At 41.6% G+C, this 17,804-nt stretch overlaps 1 protein-coding gene across 1 annotated transcript; it reads left to right on the top strand.

Annotated features, from left to right (window-relative positions):
• The first annotated feature begins 672 nt into the window (after positions 1–672).
• Positions 673–15,903, top strand: exoc3l2a (exocyst complex component 3-like 2a). Its single transcript, XM_020629261.3, has 13 exons — positions 673–853; positions 3,839–4,408; positions 5,352–5,566; positions 6,843–7,593; positions 7,702–7,816; positions 8,486–8,596; positions 8,678–8,778; positions 8,994–9,104; positions 9,215–9,350; positions 9,642–9,764; positions 10,303–10,458; positions 12,329–12,450; positions 13,750–15,903. Exons 2-13 carry the CDS (start codon positions 3,864–3,866, stop codon positions 14,069–14,071), a joined length of 2,808 nt encoding a protein of 935 aa, XP_020484917.1. The 5' UTR covers positions 673–853; positions 3,839–3,863; the 3' UTR covers positions 14,072–15,903.
• Positions 15,904–17,804: the final 1,901 nt, after the last annotated feature.

Raw genomic sequence — 17,804 nt, 5'->3', positions numbered from 1 at the left:
TATTTGCACACACACACACACACACACACACACACACACACACACACACACACACACACACACACACACACTCCTCTCATATATCCGTCAGTTGTTTTATTTGTTTGTGTGACATTAGAGTCTTGTCTCAGCTGCAGTGACCTTGACGCTGCTGTAAAGCAAAGACAATAATGCAGCAGCACCAGAGTTCATTGTCATTTTAGCTCTGGTCAAAGCACCTACATTCTTCCGCTGCGGAAAAATCCACTGCTGATGTGTCTGAATGGTATCTGGACCCAAGGCCACAGACACATGATTCATCCCTATAGTTCATTTTCATATGAAATCAGTCACACGCACACACACACACACACACACACACACACACACACACACACACACACACACACACATATGCAAACACAGTGAGGTTACGTAAAAATGATAAAGACATAAAACACAGCAGGGGAAATGCTCTGGTTCTCTCTGTCCTCATACTGTACAGTTATGGCAATTAGTGCAATGACCATGGTCCCCAGAGTGCGGGTGTGTGTGTGTGTGTGTGTGTGTGTTTGTGGGAGGTTTTTTTTGTCTTGGAGGGGGGGGGGGGGGGGGGGGGGTCTGTGGGGTAGGAGTGGGGAGAGAGGACGGGACGGGCCTTTCCTCAGGAAAACATATCACCTTCCACCACAATAGAGCCCGTCAGGAAACCACAGGCAGCCACATTGCTCTCTTGAGTCACCGAGTACTTTCAGACACGCTCTCACACTCATCAGTCACACACACATGCACACACTCTGCAGCCTGGCAGCCCGCACAGACAGCACACTCCAGGATGACATTGTACTGACACACTGCAAGGAAAGCTCATCAGGTAAGTCTCTCTCGTCTGCAGGCACAGAAAGTGTTGGATTAGGATGCTTGAATCTACACCACTCTTAGCCTGACGATGAATGTCTTTAATTTACTCTGCAGAAGTTTCTGTGTTTGGACTTTTTTACCCCCATAAGTGTTCCTTAATTAGCCACACAGAAATTAATGTCTCAACATTATTTTTTTTTTGCTCCTGACATTAGATTTTAAAAAGTTATTGTCATTTAAATACTTTGGAAAAACCTGTTCTATCGTTATATCCAGGGATGTTAGAGTGAAATCAGACTAAAGGTACTGAAGGACATCCTCACCATCCTGTTTTGTAAAAAACCTCTTAATGATGTCTGCTCCCTTCATATCACCCATTGTTTGCTCAAGAAGATGTTTGGCTTTGGAGGGGTCGTAAACTCCTTCTCAGCTGTTTGCAAATGTTTTCCTGTCGTGCACTTTTCTCAGATATTTGATCAACAGTAAAAGTGTTAACAAGTCATTTTCTGCACACAAAGTCTGAGCCCAATGTTCAAACAGAGGGACTGGGAGAAAAGTGAAATATGCAAGACAGCATACAGTACAATATGCTTTCAATATACAGTCTAGAACTGTAAACACTAAGAGATACAATGGGTACATTTCATTGATGCATCTTGCATGAACAAACGACAATAATTGAAGTTTTCTGACGTCCAGTTTTGAAGGGTTTGCTCTTTAATTTACTGCTAAAAAGATGTGAACTTAAACATAAATAGAATCTGTAGAATCAACAAACAATTCAAAGAGAACTTTATGAACTTGGTTCCTTATTATAGATATCAGGGGTCTGGGTCTTACTTTTTTTTTCTACATATGATAATCAGTTTGAATACATTTTCTCTTTTCTAGACATTTCTAGAGACATTCATTTTTTTGCAGGATGTTGAGGCAAGTAGAGTTCACGTTTTCAATCCAGTTTCTTACTTTAAACCAGCGATTGTAATGATCAGGATCTGCTCAGTGGGCAGCAGCAGTCAGAGCACTGTGCTTCAACAAGGAGACACTGAGCTGTTTAAAGGAAACCACAGAAAGAGGAGAACACAACTCTTACTTAAATAAACAAGGAGAAATAGTCCAATTTTAGGAAGGTGAAAAATATATGTTTTTTTGCTTTCAGGAGGCAAAGATGAACAACAGTTTTACATTTTCTTAAATTGGGTTAGTTACTAAAAGAGATTAGATTCTTTCAAACAAATGTACAAAAGTTATATCAATTCAAGATTCAACATCCTTTATATTGTTTTTAATATTAAATGTTTTCTGGTTTGAGAGTGAAGATGTTTTAAAATAAAATCAAAGTAGAAATAATCTGTGGATCGTATACAAGTGTACACACCTTTTATATGAAAAAGACCCTTCACTGCATTTGGCGTGACGTTTCATTTTGAACACTTGGCACTGTTCTCTTTTTGAGCACTCCTGCATATGGTCAGAGCCCACACATACGGAGACCTCGGAGGCAGTGATAGAAAAAAAATGTAAAGACTGCTCTCCAAACAAAGGCATTTGATTCGTCACATAGCTACTTGTGGGAGAAGATAATATCTTTACAAATAATCATAGCAAAATATAAATTATGTTGTAATACTTTAGTTTAATGACACACATTCACATTATCAGGAGATTTTCCTGTTAACAACAATATGTGAGGGGCATTTTGGAATATTATGTCACTGGTCGTGTCCAGTTTTATAGGTAAACATTTCAACTCCTTCTCCTCTGTGTCTCTTTAAGAAGGCTCCCTAACAGTCACATTTAACCCTTAAACAGAGACAGAGATTAAGCCCCAAATATCAGAGACTAATGTGACGCTAGGTTCCCATTGATCAATCCATCCTTGACATTCCCATGTTTCCATCCATACTTGTCACAAAGACATTATTTCTAGCCCAATTAGTTCTTAAATACTTCTTGTGCTTGATTTGGAGTTAATTTTGAGACTCAAGCAGTCCGTGACTTAGTGTAAAACGGCCTCTCCTTGTGTTTCCAGAGGTGTGTTTCCTTTATGAGCTGCAGGGAAGGAAAAGTAACACAACGTTCTTGTTGTCATACACATTAGGAAAACATCTCTGCACACACAGCACTGACAATTACAGCAGATTTTGTTAGAGCAGGAAAAGTTTTACTGCATTTTTGTGCACTTGATTTTTTTTCAAATTCAAATAAATCAGAACCTTTCATTTAAGTTGTAAACTCCAGATTAGAGGATGAATTCCCGATGCGTAGAAGACAATCTAAATCAGCTCTGTCCTGATATGATTACCTTATATTACCAACAACAGGATGAGATTAACTGTGATTCATTGTCATCAAGCCAAAAAGGAAACAAGGCAGCTCTTCTCATCTTTGTGATTGTGAAATATCCACTGGTTTCTTTTACCTGTAAGTCCTTATAGAAAAAAAAGACAAAAAGGGTGACACATCTGGCATGATATGTGGGGGACAATGACAAAATACCCAGAGCTTATTTGATGTGCATTTCTTCTATTTTTGTCTAAAAAAAGATAATTTTACCTTAAAAGTGTCTCACCAGTACATATCTTGTTTCCCTTTTAAATAATTATTCTATATGAAATACATTATTCTACAGCTGTAGCTGTAGCATGTACACACAGCAATATTTTGAATACTCACTTCCTATTTGCTCAGTGAGGTGCGTTGCATAACCATGTGAAAGGATGTTTTAGACTCTGGTTATATAAACTGTCTGGCATGATGTGCCACCAAAAAGAAAACAACCTCTTCCAGATGTCATAAGTTCAGTTTTCAGTCAGACATTGTGGACCCCATGCACACTAGGACTGACTCTTGTATTCTTACATGAGGATTTAACATTTGTTTTCTAAGAAGTCATTCAAAAAAATGCCCTGATAATCATTGGCCCATGATTTTGAAATTCTAAAAACTGTTGTTGGTTGAATTATTTTCTAAAACAGACTTTATCTCTGTATTGCAGTTTGTTAAAAAAATCAATTGCAACCATGCCCATCCTGAAGAAGCTCCCAGGAAGGTCCAAGAGCTGTCACGAGTTCCCCCGAGTCAACGGAGAGCTGATCCTGCCCCGGCTGGACTTGGACCTCAGGGACCTGAATGATCTGAACGATCTGAATGAGCTGAATGACCTGAAGGACCTGAACAAGAGCCTGAACCCGTTTGATGACGTGGATCTGGACGAGGACGAGAGGAACGGAGGGGACATGGGCCTCATCATGGGGGAGGTCAGGGGACACCTCCAGCTCAGGTCCTCGCGTGATGACGAAGAGGAGGAGAACGAGGTGAACGCAGAGAGGCACGGTGCCGGCAATCCTAAAGGGAAGCCTCTCAGGGGGACTCTGGAGCGGCTCTGTGGATCGTCACCCCTAAAAACCCTCGGAAAACTGGGGAAAGGGCTCCGCATATCCGGACGCAATGTGTGGGGGCACAACTCTCCACACTACAGCCCGGGGGACTCGAACACTCTCCCACCCGAGAGGGAGAAAAAGAAAGGACTACGCAGGGGCTCCGAAGGAATTATGACCCTACTGCGGTGAGGACTGGGGAGGTTGAAGAGTTAAAATCTTAAAGCTCCTATGGGGAGTTTTTAACAGGTTATGAAACAGACTAAAATTAATATTGAGGCCTCTTTATGAGGTTTAAACACAAATAATACTATCTGCATAAAGATAAATTCTTAGTATCAAGTTATTTGTAATGCTGTTACCACTGAAGGGGGTAGTGACTAACAGCACTCTCCAGAAACATCCTGTTTGTGCCAAAATCAACACAAACCAAAAGTTCCTCACAGGAGCTTTAAGTAAGCATGGTTGGTTCAAATGCTTTTCTTAATTTCTCTGTTATAATCCATCAACCCAGAAGTAGTACAATGAAATAAAATGGAAGAAAACACTTGAAATAAAAATACAAATAAATCTTCCCAATTTCAAAAAAGCATGTTCTAAGCAGTCATTGTCCAGTGTATGTCTTAAATATGACTACAAACATCCATTATAAACAATTGAAATCAAAAGTTCCCCGATAGGAAACACCAATGGTGTAAGAGTCACAGAAAGATTATTACTCAATTGAGAGAGTGCAGTCTCTGCAGAACAGCTGGGCTCTACAAATGTGAGGAGTTATTTACCAGGTCCCAGAGGGGAACCGACTATAGCGTGTATATTTCCTGCAGAGTTATGTAATAAGCTATAGCAACTTGTTGATGCACGGAACCTCTTTTGTTTGTCGTTGACGTGTTGTGTACTTGTTGAATGGGACTATATTTAACCGAGGCTTGCAGCAGCACAGTTTAACAGATGTGTGAATGTGTGGCATTCCAATGTAGCGGCTAACAAGCCAAACTGTCCAGTACAATACAAACATCATGTCCTATTGTGAGCTATGGACTGTATGCATATCATACATTCTACGTCCATAGTGGATCTTACAGGCTGCAGCCATTCATGCTCTTTCTTTCTTCTCTGGATGCTGTGCAGGTTTACAGGGCGACGTAAGGAGGAGCGCAGAGAGAGCCTGCCCTGCGGGAACCTGAGCACTGACAGCGAGGTGGAGGCATCCAGGCAGCCCTCCTTCCTCAGGATGGTCAATCTGCTGAAGAGGGAGTCAATGTCAGACAAGGCGTCCTCCCAGGAGGCTGAGGAGGATACGATGGAGGAGGAGCCGATAGTGAAAACCAGAGAGCCCCTCTCAGGTAAACGTCACGATGACACCAGTTGTTTAAAGCTCCTGTGAGGAGTTTCTGACAGGTTATTAAACAGACTGAAATTAATATGCCTCTATATGATCTAAAAGAGATAACCAGAGCATCAAAGAGACGGTTGATAATATCTATAAAGTTATATTTAATGCATATCATATAAGTGTCAGACAAGGTGATTTGCAGCAGCAACAGTCTTTTTAAATAATTCCCAAGCCCAATTATCTTCTCCTGTTAAAGTAAAACATCTCTTCCTCTTTTAACTGTCGGATGTACCTCACTTGTTAACCATGGGAAATTTAAATACAGGCTGTTACCTCAGCATGCTGTATAGTTGTCTTGTCAGACACATCCCCCTTTGCAGCAGTTGCAAGCACTAAAGATTACAATAAATGAAAAGTCAATCTAGTCTTGTATGGTTTGGTTTGAATTTTTAGGTTATAAAGAAGCATCACTATTAATTACAGTCTGTTTCAAAAACTAGTTTAAGACTCCACTCAGGGGCTTTAAAGATCAACGAAGGGACAATTGGTCAATTTTAATGACTCTGCTTTTTTTGCAGCGGCCACAAAATTGATACAAGTCAGAAGTTCCTCAAAGGAGCCCTAAAAAGTTATTATCGATCAGACTCATTAATGTTAGAAATCCCTTTTTCTTCAGCTAAATCCTCTTTCTTTGACGGCAGATTTTCTTTGCAACATATGCAACCAATTCTCAAAATTTGATCAGAAAAAGGTGGTTCAGAAAAACCTTAGTTTATAGTGTAAAACGTCCTAATTGTGATTTTAACATTTTTTGTATTTTACAAGAACTTTGAAATACAGTAGATAACTTTGCACGTCCTGGTTAAGCTTCAGCAGTACTTCCTCCCAATCCTAGACAACTCTCTGATGAGGCTAAGAGGTCCCCAGATCCCTGAGTCACTGGGTTCAATCACCACCAGACTGTGAAATCAGGAAATGACTGCACTTCCTCCAGCCCCAGGTTCCTCTAGATAGACGTTCAACCAAGCTACTGTTCACAGACTCCACGGGGAACCTCGCTAGGAATAGAAGAATGAGCAACAATAAACCAGTTTTGGCAAACGCATAATAACTTAATAAGCCTGAGAACAGACACTTCTTTACAGAGCTTCAAGGGGGACAGGGGACATGGACTAAAATTATTTTTAAGGCCGGTCTTTCTTTTGAGCCGGTCTTGTAGTAAAATCATCACTTTTGTGACTGTTGTAAATAAACATTCAGCCCTTTTCTTTACTTGCCCCTAACAGTACTCGAGATCCTGCAGCTGGTCAATAACAGGGACCTTCTTCTGGCCGACACACACATTCAAGAGCTGGAGCGAGAGTGTGAGCTGCTGTCTCTCCTGCCAACCACCTCTTCTCCATGCCTCACTCCCACCCTTTGTCCCAGCCCCACTCCTGGCATGATCCCCTTATCGTCCTTATCCTTAGATGAATCCCTCAGCTCCAATGCAACACTGGATTCAGGCAGGCGGAAAGCTAAAGACGTGGAGCTCCTTTATGAGGCCCTGCAGAGAGAGATGTGGGATGTAGTAAGAGAATCCCTTCGCCAACCAAGTGCTGGTCCCAATCTTGGGCTGGTGGTGCTAGTGATCCAACAGGAGGAACATGCTGATTCCGCCTGGGCTTTTAGAGAGGAGACCAAGCCAGAGCGAGAGGTGCCGCAGATCCAGCCCAGCCAGCGTCCCAGGCGGCTGAAGACGAAGTGGAGGCTGGCTGTGGCAGAGGCCGCAGACTGGAGCTTGCCGCACCAGGTGGACACCCAGGCGGGTCAGCTGGCCTCGTACCTGGAGCGCCTCAGGAGTCGGATGGTGGATGACTTGGATGCAGCGAGGAGGAATGCTGTGTCAATTTACCCAGAGGAGTTTGCTGCCTTCCAGGTGTATGTGGAAAGTTACCATCGAGCCGTGGCCAAACGTCTTCAGACCATTACAAGTGGCCCGCTGCAGATCTCAGACGTCTACTCACTGCTTGACTGGTTCTACAACATCTACAACAGGTGGGGTTTATTATCAGACCAGGATGTGTCCATCCAACTATGATATACCAAATTATACAACAAACTTGGAAGTTAAACTTCTAATGATCTGCATTTTTTTTTTACTAGGGATGTCCTTGGAACGATTGGCGCAACTACCCCTATCACATATTCTCCTCTGGAGCCTATTCTGCCCCAAGACACAGTGGACCGGCTGGAACAAGACTGCATCAGTATAGTCAGGGTGAGAAATCTAATTTCTGCAAGACTGCTCTCTAAGAAATATGCACAATGGACCATAGATTGTATAAAACATAGCCACAGTTCTGTTTGTTTCGTGGATCAAATTTTAAGCCAAAAGTTTGGCATTTTGACTGCGCCATAGGAATTTCTTTTGGATACAGAAGTGAACATATTTGGACAATTGGATGACTGTGCATTGCTATGCATCTATCTCGATTGACAAGTCAATCACAAACTACTTTTCTAGAAGTTAAAAGCCTACTCTAGCCTGTAGTTGTCTGTGTTTTCACTGAAGTATAAAGACCTAGGAAAATTAGCTTGCTAGCATGCAGAGTTTGCACATGAAAATTATTAATGACGCATCAAAGTCCCTAAATTTTCAGAAAGTACTGCCTTCTTTATCAGGACGTTTTGGTTGGCAAATGCTAGTTCTTGGGATTACACCATGTGATAATATGCACTTGGTAGCTTGGTAGCTTAAGTCCTTAGTCCTTAGTCTGAGGGATGTTTCCGTGAAATCAGATGTTTTTTGGCGAGAGCTGCTGGCCATGAGGAGGAATGCAGGTTCAAGGGATTTCTGCAGGTTACATTTTAAAACCAAGAGGTTATGTCAACTTCTTAATACAGCTCATGTAATGGACAGAATATAATTGTATGCTTTGATTTTCAGGAGAAGGTGACAGGAGAGCTGATTCAGGTTCTGGATGAGGAGGAGAGGCGATGGGCCCAGACTCTGCACATAGAAGAGTTTCAATCCCATCTGGCACGCTCAGTCATCCAGGTATGATGTCATTTTCACATTGAAATACTCTGAAACTGGCTTATAAATTAAATTATACACATTTTGTATATATGATTCCAGAGATTAAAGGTGGACTTGGACAGATCTACATCTGTGAACCAGTTTCTCGGGGCAAGAGTGGCTCGCTGTAGCCTCATTGGACTGGCAGACTTTCTCTACAAGTGAGTGGATGCTGATTGTAAGAGGCTTGCAAACAATTTGAAAAAATAAATTGGCTATTAAACAAACAAAATGCACAAAAAAATCTAATCAATTAAATAAATTATGGGATTTGCATGAGGTAAAATCTACTTCAGAGTACTACTGATTGAGGGATACACTTCTGGTCCATGTAGAGGCTGTATTAGCATACAGTCTAATAAACCTCTGTGTCCAGTTTCCAGAGGAAGGCGGAGATGTTTCATGAGACTCAGGCTGAGTTTGGAGATCGAGGGGACGGATATGTTTCCAGGACCATCGCTCTGGTCAACTGTTGCCCTCCTCTCAGGTTGACAAACAATTGATTTTTCCACTGAATAATTCAACATTTCATTTTTTTTTAAAGGATTGCAGTTATTTGTTGAAAGGTTAGCTCAATAACTCATGGGTATCCTATAGATCCTTGGTGGAGCGCTGCAGGCAGTGTGACCCACAGGGCAGCGACGAGACGGCCCAGAGAGCCAACTCGTCCCTGGACAGGATCATCAACCAGTCTGTGAGGGTGCTGTCGGACAGACTGTTTGAGCACATCAGGGTGAGTTCTAGGTCTGATCTCGGTTCATAATGCTGGATTGCTCTAAAGCAATGAGTTTGCTTGGATTGCACATGCCCAGACTGAAAGACCTCAGGCAGTTAATCTTCTTTTCTTTGTTCAGACATGAACTTGCTGTGGATTGTTTTTTTTTATCTCAGCCATGATGTAGATTCAAACAATTAGCTTAGTGTGTCACTTGTGTAATTCTGATGAAGAACAAAGAACAGGTTACTCAACATTACACATACTTATGGTACTTAAATGAATGTACAATGTCCGTTATTGTTGCAGCCTTTCTTTGATAAGCTGATCAAGAGAAAATGGTTGAACAACACAGAGGCGTTTGAGGCCATTGAAGCCAGCATCAAACAACACTTCAAGAAGTTCAGAAGGATGGACGCTCCACCTTATCAGGTACTCCTTACTTGATTTCACACTTGTACTCCTTACCTGATTTCACACTTGTACTCCTTACCTGATTTCACACTTGTACTCTTGAAAATGTGTAGAAGATTTCAGGACAGGCTGCCCCTGAGATGCTTATTTACACAAAGCCCTCACGGAGGTCTCAGGGGCCAGGTCATGACATGAAAACTATGGCGCAGTAATCCAAGATGGCAGACAAAGGGACAGAGTCAGTCTGTAAAGTGACAGTTTTGGCCTTTATATCAAGGTTTCTTGTAATTGGACAACAAACAGGTAAAAAAAGAACGTACTGGCGAGCAGGAAAAAGTATGACGCAGTTTCATTATGCGAACATGCAAGTCATGCGTCTTATGATATTAAAGTCATCACCGTCGGCTCACACACATTTCCTGAATGTTTCCTGCTGCATTCTCAAAACTTCACAGGGAAATTTTACCAGCGGGCTGGTAGAAATAAGTCAGAGATGGTGATTCACATGTCTAAGTATGGGATTTACTGAGTGATTTATTTTGTGATTGGCTGACAGACGCTGGTGGGTGAGGTGCACCGGAGGGTCCTGGTGGAGTACGTCCGAGCTGTCATGCGTGGACGGGTCATCTGCACATCCTCAAAGATGAGGAAGAGGATGGCTATCCGTCTGCAAGATGAGGCCAAACAGCTGAAAGGACTCTTTAAGGATCTGGTAAGTCTCCACTTCTACCAGGCTATGACATTAAAGAAGAAAGCTGCAATCAGACTTTAACATCATAACGTTTTTTATACTAATTACTAATTGCTGATTCTTAAAATCTGGTACAGGGAATGCAGAGTGTGAAGGCTGTGAATAAAGCCTGACCTTCTAACTTCCTAGGTCAGGAATAACTCTGACAGTGTTGATACAGGAGTGAGATCTGAAAAATGGCTGCTGTCAGTGAGATGGAGATGGATGGGCCAAGCTTACGTTAGCACTTGCAGGACGAGGGGATGAGTTTGTTGACCAAAAAAAAAAAAAAAAAAAAACCAGGGCTGACAGTATGGCATTTGCCCCCTTTTTTGTGCTGGAGTTCAAACAAGTGTCCGTCACCTAAGCTGACAACAGGAAGCCGCTGTGTTCAGAAGGATCTTCCTGTTCCTGTCAGCTGGCTGGCTTCGATGTGGCTCTGGGATGGCCTTGATGGCCTCCGCTTTTTTTGCAGAGGAGTGGGAAGAAGTATCTGTGGAAACTGAGGAACTTGTGGGAGGGAGGTGGGTTTGAGGTTTTAATGGCTGTCTAAAAAAGACGTTTATTTTTAGAGAATGCCAGGCCAAAGAATTCAGCTTTCTTATCCGGAGTGTTTGAAGGAACAACAGGACCTAGAAAAACAGAGGTGGGGTTTTGTTTTTCACGGAGTAAATCACCTAAATGTTCGGCCTCTGGCCTTTAGAGGCATTAATCTGTGCTTCCTCTTTGATTGTTTACTGCTCTACTTGGATCATCTTCAAAAGACTCCTTATATCAGAAGACAAAATGATTTGGATGGAGGATGACAGTATCAGTTAAACCAGAGCTTGTTTGTTGTTGGACTTAGCCTCTTGGTTTCAGAAGTGAAGCTTGAGTGTCTTTAATGTGCATTCTTTCTAATGGTCAGCAGGGGGCGACTTGACTGGTTGTATAAAGATATCAGATTACAAATCTACTTCTCAACTGACTTGTTACCTCAGTAGGCATTTTCTTAATGCGTTTATGGTTTCAATCACTACTTTTAAGTCTCAGTCAGACAGTATGAATACAATTTTTTAGGCTTTAAAGTTTATTCACAGGTCAGGTATAGAGAGACAGGTAATCTGGGGAGAGAGAGAGGGGGTTGACTCCACCAAACATCAGGATTGGGAGCCAAACCTGTGACCAATGCAACGAGGACTATAGCCTCAGTACATGATGTTCATTTTTTTTATTGTCCAATCTGGCTGAAATACATCTGATTATAAATATTAATGTTTTTGGACACAGATACATGTCATTGACGTGATGTTACTCAATTGATCCAGCAACCAGGATAACAATGGAGTTGAACCAATGGGTATCTACTCTATGTACAAAACATGGAAACCTCTGGCTCTGAAAGGCAAAAATAGTGATGGTTAGCATGCCAAACATTGGGCCACGGAACAGTCGTGGATTTATTGTTCAGGTACAATGAGGTGCTACTCCATTTCATTGGTAATGTTTTTCTCAGCAGTTACTTTCTGACAGAAGTGTGTCCTTGAACATCTTGAACTGCTAACCAAAAATATGATTACTCTTTCTTTCATGATTTTTTGATCCCTGGAAGTTTCATATTTATAAAAACTGCACTTGGGAACAATAAAATGAAGAAATTCGAGATGTCATCACAATGTACAGCCTTTAGGCTGGGCAAAACAACAGTGGTTTTCAGTGGGCTGTATATCCTCAAAGTTAACTGATATCCAGTTCTTAGTAATACATCCATTGAAGGCCTCATCCATCAATTGTGCAATTTTCCAGAGAAAGACAAATTTGAACAATGATTATTTTTTGCGTCATTTGGATGTTTTTTGTCTTCTTTCTTCAGGAATCCAGTTCATCCTGGTTGGACAGTGTCATCAGCCACCTGGCTGACATCATCCTGCTGGAGGACACTCCCTCCATCCAGATGGAGGTGGCTGTTCTGGTGAAAGAGTTTCCAGATATTCGGTGAGGGCTTTAATAAATTAACTGTGTTTGAACATATTTATTGCGAACAGGAAGTGTCTATGAAAACAGATATTCGCTGCACTGTACCCCCGAAGGTCCCATATTCTTTTTTGCTTACTGCTACACATTCACAGTGCTGTTTTTGGCTGTTAGCCAGAGTGAAGAAAAATGTAAGACATGTTTTTTTTTGTCACAATGGATCAAAACAAGGAAAAAGAAGCACGGAAACATATCTACATTAACTTTGCTATTTTTGGAGAGGAGTGCGGGTCTGTTTTGAGAATGGATGAGGCTGAGAGGCCTCAGGGGGGGAGTCCCAGCCGCTTAGGCTGTTTGTGAACAGATTAAGACTCAGGTGACGGCCGGCAACCTACGACCGCATGTGACGCATTACCCTCAGAGGAGCAGACAGGAAGCTGCTGCCGAGTACTTCCTGATCCTGCCACCCTGCAGGAGACAGACTGGTGCCACACTCTGAATCAAAGGGGGAGAGGTGTAGAGAGGAGAGCAAAACATAGTAGTTCAGACCTGCAGACCTGCTAACTCACTGCTTGGCTCACCCCTTTTGTTTACTGTATGGCATCCCCTGCTGGTATTTTAGGAGATCAAAGGCTGCGGCCCTTCCTTGAGTCCATTCATGCACACTTGACCGCGACAACACACGGACATTCAATCAATCCTTCAAACATGCAGCTCGACCAGTTCTTTGTTTATAAGTATTAAGTCATTTATGGGTGAAAAAAATCAGGTCATGGGAGCCATGTGGAGGGAGTTTTATTCGATCTAGACTTTGTCTCCTGAGGTAGCACTTATTCATCAAGACTAACATCCTCAAATTTAACTCTTGTCTTTCCTACTGGGCCACCAGATTTACACTTTTTGTCCATTATTATATTACCTATTCTGCTGTAGTTTATAATTTCCAAGACTTTTTTCTGAAGACTTCCATGATTTTTACCAACATTTAAAAAAACAAACTCAATTCAAAGAGTTACTTGTCATAATTACAAATTAAAAGTTTAGTCAGATGACCAGAGAAATAAGTAACAAGGAATTTGAATATATTGTTCTTAAAGGCATAAGTACTTTTTATTGACTATTAATACAGAAAATGATAACGAGTTCTGCTTTTTGAGAAATGGAACCAAAATTTCTACCCCTTCCCAGAAAAATATGCAATGACTCAAAGAGCTATGACTCTTACTCGGAGTCATGGCAGCCTTTGACGACACCAAACAGACCTGATTTCCATTAACACCAGTCTGCCCCTCTTCCTCTCTGTATCCTTCCTCCTCACAGGAAAAAGCACATCTCCACCCTGCTCAACATTCGGGGGATGATGCGGCAGGCAGAGCGCCAAGAGATCCTCAACATTGTCAAAGACTTTGAGTGCCGCAATGCCCTCATGTGCCGAGACCACGCCCTCTTTTCTGAGATCCCCATCACCTCGGAGGTTCACTGCATTAGCCTGGGTCTCCTCCGTCTCGCCATGACTGTCTCCAACTGGTTCTCAGAGCACCGCCTGAGGAGAAACCGCAGGAGCAGCGCCAGGAATGCAACAGCTCACCCTGCAGAGGACCAGAATATGGAGGACATGAATAAACTGCACAGAGAAGACTAGCTGTTGGTATTTGGAGTGAAGATACTGATGAAATGTACATGCACCTTGACCAAAGACTGATTGTACCAAATGTTGTTACCAGCCACTTAAAGAGACTTGACCTCAGGTACTGCACGTACTGTACACACTCACTGACTTACAGATAGTTCTCCATCTCCAGATGTGCATTGTTAATGGAAATGTGAAACAGGCTGTGTATTGTATTAGCTCCCCATTAGCTTTAGGATGTTCATGTTGGAAACCTGACATAAACAAGTGGTATCAAATAGGGTTAGGTCAACTGTGCTGTCAATATACCTGGTTTGACTGTCATCGGCTTTGTGACCTGTGCCATCCTGACATATCGGTTCAAAAGCCCAACCCCAGTCCATGGCCTGTTACTGTTCCTTTAATTTTCATGAACCCGTGATTCGCATTTAAAAGTCAAATTATGGCTTATGCTTATCTAGCATGCACAACAATCAGTGCAAATAGATGTTTAAAAAATGTGATTAAAAAACAATTCATTTTGAATTTATGTGTGGTTCCAGTAGATTGTTTGGGCGTGGCAGATCAAGCTTTGATTCACATCTGCTTGTTTCAGCATACACAACAATGGCATAGTGTGGTGCAGCCGAGTGCTACGTTAAGCTGGGATGTTTCCAGAGCTAAAAATGCTAAGCTAAAAGATGGCTTTATAGGGTTAGATGGTTTTATATAATTTTGGCCCAACCTGAACTTCTCAGTTGAAAAGTCAAAACTCTACACATCCAACAATCACAGACAAAGCTTAGCGTTCAGTGTAAACCACTTCTGCTGTGTGACGTTCATACGGAATTAAACACGTAATATCAAACAATTATCACAATTTATGAGGAAAGTTACTAGAAACTTAAGTGTCAGTATTTCATTTTGGATTGACAATAATTAACAATAGTTTTAGATGCTCACTATTATGAAGATAAAACCCTAGAGAACATAGTTAGAAGGCTTTTTTAATTTGGGTTTCCAAACCCAATGTTTAAAAAGTGCTCATGCTTAGTCATAAATTCCCAGTTAATTTTTTGTTTTTCAGATGGCTGGATAGCAGGTTGTATTGTTATTTTTGGGGAGCTTTTTATGCAAGAGAGAGACAGTAAAGTGGACAGAGTAGGAATTGGGGGGAGAGAGAGAGAGAGAGAGAGAGAGAGAGAGAGAGAGAGAGAGTCAGTGTAATAACATGTAGAACAGGAGCTACAGGTCTTGGGTTGCTCGCTTTGAGGACTGTAGCATCAGTACATTGGGCATGCACACTAATTACTAGGCCACTGGTGCCCCATTGCGTTGTAAAGTTACCACCATCTTATTCAAAAAAGTCCTGCCATCTTGACTGAATTGCCATGAGAGTATGACATTGATTGTATTGCACTGCCCTGCCTTGCTGCCCTCCTTCTCCGCGTCCATTTGTGGTCACTTTGAGAAGTGGTTGGCCAACTTTAAAGCCTATCATGTTGATTCTCCTGCCCCGTCCAAAACAATAATATCATCAACCATTGCAAATTAAAAAGCACATTTGGAAGATGTCCCCTAACCCTAGCATCAACTATCCCCAAATGTAACTTTTCAACCTTTATCTCATTCCCTTCATCTTTGCAGAAACGACTGCTCTCACACACAGCTCAATAGGATTTAGGACTTTTTGCATTTTAGAGTGTATTTACCCAATCATATATGCCCATTCTCTGGTATATAGTCTATATGTATGTGAGGATATAATGTCTGGAAATGTAAACGTGTTGAACTGTTACTGTGAATGAAATGGATCTGTTGCTGGAAACGTAATAAAAACCCATTGACTGGGTAGACTGAAAAGATTCAGCCGCTCTGTTATTCTTGTAATAAACACAGTGTTGTGTTTTCTCAGGGTAAAAACTAAATACAGTCACAGGTTATGTCAACTTAGAATATGTTATTGTACAATTGTTGGATGGGTCCTACTTCTAACTTGAGATATTTTGACCTCTGAACCTGGGCGTGTCAGTTAAACAATACATACCTAAAGGCACTTTGACAAACAGACGAAGGCCTGAGGGTCTGACGCAGAACTAATGCTGCAGCTACATATACACACATACATTATGAAGTGGTTGTTTATCTTAAGGATACGGCTGCTTTGTTCAGTAAACTCAGAGCATGAAACATGGGGCTCCAACAGGGCTCCTGTGTGACGCTCTGCAGCCACTCAGCGTGAGGGGTCATACAACCCGAGGCCAACAACGGGATGTTTTTCAGTAAACAAAGATTTCCTGTTGTCCAGCAAGGTGCCAACGGATGCTTTTATTGGAGCCAAGTTTACGTTATGCGGTAGGAGGGAACTTCCCCTTTGCTGTTCACAGTGAAGGTGCAGCAGAAGCGGAGCCTTTTCATGTCCGAGCTACTCGTTGGCTTCCTAAATTAAAGTCAGCCAGCCTCAGCGGGGGTTCATTCTGCCCCCTGAGCTCTCAGAGGCCGTGGATCTGTGTTTGAATGACCAGCTGGCTGCTTCCAAATGCAGAAATAACTTAGAAAAAGCTGTTGTCTTGCCTTGGACTCCAGGGCTGCACAAATGTAGTTGATTCTAGGTCGAAGCAAAGAATAAATACATTTAACAAATCACATATAAACAGAGAATCAGGTAATCTCACACAAGCTCTATTACACGAGATCCTCATAAAGAAAAAGAACACAATATAAGAGAAAATGATAAGAACATATAATCCCTCATCTGAAACCCAACCTGCATCACAAATACAAACAATCTTGTTGGTCAAAACTCATACCCTTCATTTTGTGTTGTGGATACAGATATATAAAACATTAAACAGTGAAACAGAAACTTTCATGCAAAACTGGGAGACGCAAAACAAATCCATATTCTTGTTCATACCAAATATAAGAATTTTAAATTAAAAATGGCCTCCACGTAGAGTATGTTCCATGTCAGTGTTTACCCTATTTTCTAATAAATGCATCCAAACTTTCATGCCAGTTATAGGACATCTGTCCTAATGCTGCTCCTGTCGGCTCTCACTTGTCTCAAGGATCCGTGTTCACAGTTCTTTAACTTTGTAAAAGGATAAAAGAACACTAGTTAAGAGATCTTCCCCTGACCAGCATCATCAAGAGTTTGTCTCTTTACCACGTTTAAGGAAAGGTTATGTTAAATGTCATCGTCACCACACTCATTTCTAAAAGATTTTTGCACCAAGATTCAGTTTTAAATGTATTGATCTTTAGGTCTTGTTACACAAGTTGCAGCCAAAACAATAGAAATAGTACAACCAATAGAATGTTAGTGTGGCTTCTTGGTTGCAAATATCAAGCAAACAAAGAAGTACCTTGAAACTGTTTTTGGTTCTAATGGCCATCAGTTACCTCTTTATTACATTTCTGAATGAGATTGTTCAAAAGAAACAGGATTTCATGTAGTTAATTATGGTTCATAAATGGTCACTGATATAGCTCCAAAAATTCAAGATGGCGACGGTCAAAAGGCTAAATTGAGACCACTTCTTACTTAAGTCTCCAAGGATTCCTTTTGTTTTGGTCTAATTTCCATTTATACAGCTCGATCATAACAAGTTGAATTACCACCTATAGTCTTGTTTCTCTGCCAGTTGTGTATCCAGTCTTCATTGGCTCTCGCTTCATTGCCATTTTCTACCCGTCCACTAGATGCTCTTAGACTGTTCGACCAGCTATTACCCCTTGCCCTGAAGTTACCCCTTTCTCTTCA

This window comes from Labrus bergylta, chromosome 14 (genome assembly GCF_963930695.1).
Source record: "Labrus bergylta chromosome 14, fLabBer1.1, whole genome shotgun sequence".
NCBI classification, from domain to species: domain Eukaryota; kingdom Metazoa; phylum Chordata; class Actinopteri; order Labriformes; family Labridae; genus Labrus; species Labrus bergylta.
This window is presented reverse-complemented; position numbering and strand designations above follow the sequence as displayed.